This window comes from Drosophila yakuba, unplaced genomic scaffold, assembly GCF_016746365.2.
Source record: "Drosophila yakuba strain Tai18E2 unplaced genomic scaffold, Prin_Dyak_Tai18E2_2.1 Segkk4_quiver_pilon_scaf, whole genome shotgun sequence".
NCBI classification, from domain to species: Eukaryota; Metazoa; Arthropoda; class Insecta; order Diptera; family Drosophilidae; genus Drosophila; species Drosophila yakuba.
In genome coordinates, this window is record NW_025048816.1 from 284,915 (window position 1) to 293,400 (window position 8,486).

Consider the following 8,486-nt stretch of genomic DNA (forward strand, 5'->3'; position numbering starts at 1 on the left):
CTTATGGCCTCTCGCGAAACAATTTAGACAGAGCTGCTTCTTTTTGATGTAGCCCAAACATCCGTCAACAGGCATTTGGAGAAAGCACGGGCACAATCTTACCGGATGGTTCGGATAATGTATAAGTCACACCCTTTCTGAGTTGTAGTCTCGAAGGATTGGAGTTTTTTTTTTACTGAATGAGTTGGTTTCATATCCTCGATGGCCTCCAATGTCCGATACCTTTCGCTCAGGAAGGAGTTTATTTTTTCCCAAGCTGGGATTTCGGATTGTCACGTTAAGGACTGTTCCCATAAGGAGAGGGTAAACTTTGCCAGTTTGCTCGCGCAGAGGAAAACCAATAAACAATACCAGCTATCAGTGGATACGTGAGAACGAGGTTGCGCTGTTAAACACCCCTGAATCGTGGACTGCATCTCCTTTAGAGCATGACCAGATTCTTGTTGACTAAAAGTCGTTTGATTTGGATCCGATATTGAAGCGCTTCCCACGCCGAACCTCTCATTCATAAGAGGGTATTTTGATACAATGGCTTTTGCATCGCCGTTTGCTTTTGTTAGGAGATGAAACAGCTTCTCGACTGGTGTCAATCAGAGGTTGTTACAATAAACTTCCGTGAATAGGTCCCGGAAAGTGGGCCATCGAAGACTTCCGTATCGCAAGGACTTCCGGCTCCAATATGGCAGGAGGAGTTGGATCGGGCATATACTGTACAGACCCTGAAATGAGGGTATCGTATAAGCTACCAAGCCAATGCAGCATATTCCAGGCGGAAGTATTCGCCATAAGGAAAGCAGCAGAGCTTGCGCTGAGCATTGACCGCCCACATGAAGCGGTAAACTTATTCGTAGACAGTCAAGCGGCGATAAGATCCATGCCATCGTCAACGGTCAGTTCCAAAATTGTACTGGCAAGCAGGGAGGCACTAGATATCCTTAGCACGACCACGTCAGTGAGGATCTACTGGGTTCCCAGCCACCAGGGCATCGATGGTAACGAGATGGAAGACGAACTTGCAAAGGAAGGCGTTGGACAGGCGAATGAAAGATCAGAAAACGTTCCTATTTCCCATAGAACGCTCCAAAGCAAACTGGAAAGACGGGCCGACGCACGAGCCAAAAGCAGATGGAGAAGAACTTCCACCCCCTGCAAAAATCATGTGCAAAGAGCGCAACGTAAAACTCATTCACTACGTGCTGCATCTTCCAAGGAAAGACTGCAGAATGTTAGTGGGAATTCTTACAGGGCACTGCCTAGCTGCGGCACACGCAGTCAGACTGGTAATTACCTACAACGCCAGATGCCGGAAATGTGACGAATCCGAGGCAATTTGCAAGTGTCCGGCACTAACAAGGGCAAGAATAAACTACCCAGGCGCTCCGGTTCTGGCATCGGTAGAAGATGCCTCCAGGAAAAAGACAGTCGAACTACTTGCCTTCGCGAAAAATACCCCGATCCATTCTCTAGGTCCATAAAGAAACATTCGGGCAGCTATGGGCCATACTGGTCTATGCGCGGCACCGTGAGGGCCTTCCGCCCAAACCTAACCTAACCTATGGCGCTTGAACTTGAAAAGCTCATTGCGGCTGTTGGTTAATTGATAGATGTCAAATGCAGTTTGTTATATTCCTTTCGTCTTCCCAATTCACCATACCACCTCAACGGAAACCAGGAAAAAGGGCATGCAACTCTCGAATTTGAGCTTCGTTCATGGAATTCGACCCTGCCAGAACATCGTCTGGTTTGGAACGCCGAAAGTAACTGATTGCTATTCGAAGATTCGGATATCTTCTTCCTTGTTTCGGAACAGAATTCTTTGAAAGGGGGTATGCTTTGGGTCGATCCAGATCTGACGATACATTTTTGTAATGTCCCCATTGAAGACGTATTGAAAATAACGCCATCGTTAGATTAAATTGTTGGACTGGACCAGCATGAAGGCTATTCTTTAAGCTGGTTCCATTTGCCGACGGACTTGAACCGATAAATACAACGCGAAGCTTTTTAGTAGTGCTTTCGGGCTAAGCTACCGCATTAATAAGATAATAAGTCGGAGTCCACGAAACTTCTTTCATATGACCCAGTTCCCGATACTCCTGGATCCCGCTGTCATACAGCTTTTTTAGGGGAAAGTCTCTTTTTAAACGATTTCCGTTTCTAAGAAACTGAGCTCACGCAATGGTCCTCAAATATCCTACATTGGAACCGGAATTCTCGGGGTCACCAAACGGGAGCGTCACCAAAAACCACCGGCTTGCGTCTTTCTGCGTAGTTTGGATGATGTTCCTTTCGCAATAGGAATCAGACTCTTTTACCATCTTGACTGGAGCGGAGAGCGGGCAAGTCCTTTAACGAATTCTAGGGGATCGGATAGGAGGGCAGTTTGCCTGCTAGTTCCAAAAGGACGTGCTCAGTAGAAAGGCAGAAATGCTTGAAGCGAAATAGGTTTACATCGCTGAAGTGCTTGCCGATGCATTTCTGCTGGAGGGTCTCGAAGGAGGAGATTGTTGTGTAGCATTCTCGGAATTTTGGGGGCTGCGATGCAGCACCGTATGTTGCCTCCTCTTACAGGTAAAATAACCGTGTGTGTTCGTGCAGTCACGTAGCTTATGGCCTCTCGCGAAACAACTTAGACAGAGCTGCTTCTTTTTGATGTAGCCCAAACACCCGTCAACAGGCATTTGGAGAAAGCGCGGGCACAATCTTACCGGATGGTTCGGATAATGCATAAGTCACACCCTTTCTGAGTAGTAGTCTCGAAGGATTGGAGTTTTTTTTTTACTGAATGAGTTGGTTTCATATCCTCGATGGCTTCCAATGTCCGATACCTTTCGCTCAGGAAGGAGTTTATTTCTTCCCAAGCTGGAATTTCGGATTGTTGCGTTAAGGACTGTTCCCATAAGGAGAGGGTAAGCTTTGCTAGTTTGCTCGCGCAGAGGAAAACCAACAAACAATACCAGCTATCAGTGGATACGTGAGAACGAGGTTGCGCTGTTAAACACCCCTGAATCGTGGACTGCAGCTCCTTCAGAGCATGCCCAGATTCTTGTTGACTAAAAGTCGTTTGATTTGGAACCGATATTGAAGCGCTTCCCACGCCGAACCTCTCATTCGTAAGAGGGGATTTTGATACAATGGCTTTTGCATCACCGCCTGTTTTTGTTAGGAGATGAAACAGCTTCTCGACTGGTGTCAGTCAGGGGTTGTTACAATAAACTGCCGTGAATAGGTCCCGGAAAGTGGGCCATCGAAGACTTCCGTATCGCAAGGACTTCCGGCTCCAATATGGCAGGAGGAGTTGGATCGGGCATATACTGTACAGACCCTGAAATGAGGGTATCGTATAAGCTACCAAGCCAATGCAGCATATTCCAGGCGGAAGTATTCGCCATAGGGAAAGCAGTAGAGCTTGCGCTGAGCATTGACAGCCCACATGAAGCGGTCAACTTATTCGTAGACACTCAAGCGGCGATAAGATCCATGCCATCGTCAGCGGTCAGTTCCAAAAGTGTACTGGCAAGCAGGGAGGCACTAGAAATCCTTAGCACGACTACGTCAGTGAGGATCTACTGGGTTCCCAGTAGTCCGGCCCTAACAAGGGCAAGAATAAACTACCTAGGCGCTCCGGTTCTGGCATCGGTAGAAGATGCCTCCAAGAAGAAGCCAGGCGAACTACTTCTCTTCGCGAAAAACACCTCGATCCTAAAGGATTTCGAACACCGCGAAAACATTCTCTAGGTCCATAAAAAAACATAAGGGCAGCTATGGGCCATACTGGCCTATGCGCGACCCCGTGAGGTCCTTCGAACCTAACCTAACCTAACCTATGGCGCATAGCTCCCTGGTTTATAAATGGTTATCCAACAGGGGCGCTTGAACTTTAAAAGCTTATTGCCGCTGTTGTTTAATTGATAGATGTCAAATGCAGTTTGTTATATTCCTTTCGTCCTCTCAATTCACAATACCACTTCAACGGAAACCCGGAAAAACTTAGGGCTGCCTGCAACTCTCGAATGAAACTTTGGGTTTTGTTCATGGAATTCGACCCTGCCAGAACATCGTCTAGTTCGGAACGCCGAAAGTAACTGATTGCTATTCGAAGATTCGGATATCTTCTTCCTTGTTTCGGAACAGAATTCTTTTAAAGGGGGTATGCTTTGGGTCGATCCAGATCTGACGATACATTTTTGTAATGTCCGCACTGAAGACGTATTGAAAATATCGCCATCGTTAGATTGGATTGTTGGACTGGACCAGCATGAAGGCTATTATTTAAGATGGTTACATTTGCCAACGGACTTGAACCGATAAATACAACGCGAAGCTTTTTAGTAGTACTTTCGGACTTAACTACCGCATGATGAAGAAGATAATAAGTCGGAGTCGACGAAACTTCTTTCATATGACCCAGTTCCCGATACTCCTGGATCCCGCTGTCATATTGCTCTTTTAGGGGAAAGTCTTTTTTTAAACGATTTCCGTTTCTAAGAAACTGAGCTCACGCAATGGTCCTCAAATATCCTACATTGGAACCGGAATTCTCGGGGTCACAAAACGGGAGCGTCACCAAAAACCACCGGCTTGCGTCTTTCTGCGTAGTTTGGATGATGTTCCTTTCGCAATAGGAATCAGACTCTTTTACCATCTTGACTGGAGCGGAGAGCGGGCAGGTCCTTTAACGAATTCTAGGGGATCGGATAGGAGGGCAGTTTGCCTGCTAGTTCCAAAAGGACCTGCTCAGTAGAAAGGCTAAAATGCTTGAAGCGAAATAGGTTTACACCGCTGAAGTGCTTGCCGATGCATTTCTGCTGGAGGGTCTCGAAGGAGGAGATTGTTGTGTAGCATTCTCGGAATTTTGGGGGCTGCGATGCAGCACCGTATGTTGCCTCCTCTTACAGGTAAAACAACCGTGTGCGCTCGTGTAGTCACGTAGCTTATGGCCTCTCGCGAAACAATTTAGACAGAGCTGCTTCTTTTTGATGTAGCCGGAACACCCGTCAACAGGCATTTGGAGAAAGCGCGGGCACAATCTTACCGGATGGTTCGGATGATGCATAAGTCACACCCTTTCTGAGTAGCAGTCTCAAATGATTGGATTTTTTTTTACTGAATGAGTTGGTTTCATATCCTCGATGGCCTCCAATGTCCGATACCTATCGCTCAGGAAGGAGTTTATTTCTTCCCAAGCTGGGATTTCGGATTGTCACGTTAAGGACTGTTCCCATAAGGAGATGGTAAGCTTTGCTAGTTTGCTCGCGCAGAGGAAAACCAACCAACAATACCAGCTACGAGTATCAGTGGATACGTGAGAACGAGGTTGCGCTGTTAAACACCCCTGAATCGTGGACTGCATCTCCTTTAGAGCATGACCAGATTCTTGTTGACTAAAAGTCGTTTGATTTGGATCCGATATTGAAGCGCTTCCCACGCCGAACCTCTCATTCGTAAGAGGGTATTTTGATACAATGGCTTTTGCATCGCAGTTTGTTTTTGTTAGGAGATGAAACAGCTTCTCGACTGGTGTCAGTCAGGGGTTTTTAATATAAACTGCCGTGAATAGGTCCCGGAAAGTGGGCCATCGAAGACTTCCGTATCGCAAGGACTTCCGGCTCCAATATGGCAGGAGGAGTTGGATCGGGCATATACTGTACAGACCCTGAAATGAGGGTATCGTATAAGCTACCAAGCCAATGCAGCATATTCCAGGCGGAAGTATTCGCCATAGGGAAAGCAGCAGAGCTTGCGCTGAGCATTGACCGCCCACATGAAGCGGTCAACTTATTCGTAGACAGTCAAGCGGCGATAAGATCCATGCCATCGTCAACGGTCAGTTCCAAAAGTGTACTGGCAAGCAGGCAGGCACTAGATATCCTTAGCACGACCACGTCAGTGAGGATCTACTGGGTTCCCAGCCACCAGGACATCGATGGTAACGAGACGGCAGACGAACTTGCAAAGGAAGGCGTTGGACTGGCGAATGAAAGATCAGAAAACGTTCCCGTCTCCCTTAGAACGCTCCAAAGCGAACTGGAAAGACGGCCGACGCACGAGCCAAAAGCAGATGGAAAAGAACTTCCACCCCCTGCAAAAATCATGTGCAAAGAGCGCAACGTAAAACTCATTCACTACGTGCTGCATCTTCCAAGGAAAGACTGCAGAATGTTAGTGGGAATTCTTACAGGGCACTGCCTAGCTGCGGCACACGCAGTCAAACTGGGCATTACCTACAACGCCAGATGCCGGAAATGTGACGAATTCGAGGCAATTTGCAAGTGTCCGACCCTATCAAAGGCAAGAATAAACTACCTAGGCGCTCCGGTTCTGGCATCGGTAGAAGATGCCTCCAAGAAGAAGCCAGGCGAACTACTTCTCTTCGCGAAAACCACCTCGATCCTAAAGGATTTCGAAATCCGCGAAAACATTCTCTAGGCCCATAAAGAAACATTAGGGCAGCTATGGACCATGCTGGCCTATGCGCGACCCCGTGAGGGCCTTCCGACCTAACCTAACCTAACCTATGGCGCATAGCTGCCTGGCTTATAAATGGTTATCCAACAGGGACGCTTGAACTTTAAAAGCTTATTGCCGCTGTTGTTTAATTGATAGATGTCAAATGCAGTTTGTTATATTCCTTTCGTCCTCTCAATTCACAATACCACCTCAACGGAAACCCGGAAAAACTTAGGGCTGCCTGCAACTCTCGAATGAAACTTTGGGTTTTGTTCATGGAATTCGACCCTGCCAGAACATCGTCTAGTTCGGAACGCCGAAAGTAACTGATTGCCATTCGAAGACTCGTATATCTCCTTCCTTGTTTCGGAACAGAATTCTTTTAAAGGGGGTATGCTTTGGGTCGATCCAGATCTGACGATACATTTTTGTAATGTCCCCATTGAAGACGTATTGAAAATAACGCCATCGTTAGATTAAATTGTTGGACTGGACCAGCATGAAGGCTATTATTTAAGCTGGTTCCATTTGCCGACGGACTTGAACCGATAAATACAACGCGAAGCTTTTTAGTAGTGCTTTCGGTGTTAACCACCCCATGATGAAGAAGATAATAAGTCGGAGTCGACGAAACTTCTTTCATATGACCCAGTTCCCGATACTCCTGGATCCAGCTGTCATATAGCTTTTTTAGGGGAAAGTCTCTTTTTAAACGATTTCCTTTTCTAAGAAACTGAGCTCACGCAATGGTCCTCAAATATCCTACATTGGAACCGGAATTCTCGGGGTCACAAAACGGGAGCGTCACCAAAAACCACCGGCTTGCGTCTTTCTGCGTAGTTTGGATGATGTTCCTTTCGCAATAGGAATCAGACTCTTTTACCATCTTGACTGGAGCGGAGAGCGGGCAGGTCCTTTAACGAATTCTAGGGGATCGGATAGGAGGGCAGTTTGCCTGCTAGTTCCAAAAGGACCTGCTCAGTAGAAAGGCTAAAATGCTTGAAGCGAAATAGGTTTACACCGCTGAAGTGCTTGCCGATGCATTTCTGCTGGAGGGTCTCGAAGGAGGAGATTGTTGTGTAGCATTCTCGGAATTTTGGGGGCTGCGATGCAGCACCGTATGTTGCCTCCTCTTACAGGTAAAACAACCGTGTGCGCTCGTGTAGTCACGTAGCTTATGGCCTCTCGCGAAACAATTTAGACAGAGCTGCTTCTTTTTGATGTAGCCGGAACACCCGTCAACAGGCATTTGGAGAAAGCGCGGGCACAATCTTACCGGATGGTTCGGATAATGCATAAGTCACACCCTTTCTGAGTAGTAGTCTCGAAGGATTGGAGTTTTTTTTTTACTGAATGAGTTGGTTTCATATCCTCGATGGCTTCCAATGTCCGATACCTTTCGCTCAGGAAGGAGTTTATTTCTTCCCAAGCTGGGATTTCGGATTGTCACGTGAAGGACTGTTCCCATAAGGAGAGGGTAAACTTTGCCAGTTTGCTCGCGCAGAGGAAAACCAACAAACAATACCAGCTATCAGTGGATACGTGAGAACGGGGCATGCCCAGATTCTTGTTGACTAAAAGTCGTTTGATTTGGAACCGATATTGAAGCGCTTACCTGACTTGAGGCGTTGATCTGTCAATAGATTCGCCAATTTATGCTGCGTACGACTCGTATACTGAATAGCAGAAGTCATATTTGGCCTGGAGAAGAGGCAATATGTCGAGGGATTCTTCTAGGGCAATGAGGTCCGAGCATGTTTCGTACTCTCTCGGCTCGCACTTGATGCAGACGCACTTGCAACGGACGGAAAAGCTTGATCAGGAGGCTTATGCGATTGCTGACGGCATTGAATTTGTACTGAAATGGTCCTGCACGCCGCAAAAAAGTGGAAGAGAAAAAGGAAGACCAAACAACACGACTCTGGATGGACAAAAGACCCGTCGGATTTCGAGTAAAAATCGGAATTAAAAAATTTGAATTAAATTATTTTATTACTAGCGAAATTATATAGATTCGAATTAAGGAACACACGGAA

The 8,486-nt window shown here is 46.7% G+C and overlaps 1 protein-coding gene across 1 annotated transcript; it reads left to right on the plus strand.

Moving 5' to 3' along the window:
• The first annotated feature begins 5,616 nt into the window (after window positions 1-5,616).
• LOC122319655 lies at window positions 5,617-6,429 on the plus strand. Its single transcript, XM_043207252.1, has one exon. It carries the CDS (start codon window positions 5,617-5,619, stop codon window positions 6,427-6,429), a length of 813 nt encoding a protein of 270 aa, XP_043063187.1.
• The last annotated feature ends 2,057 nt before the right edge of the window (window positions 6,430-8,486 follow it).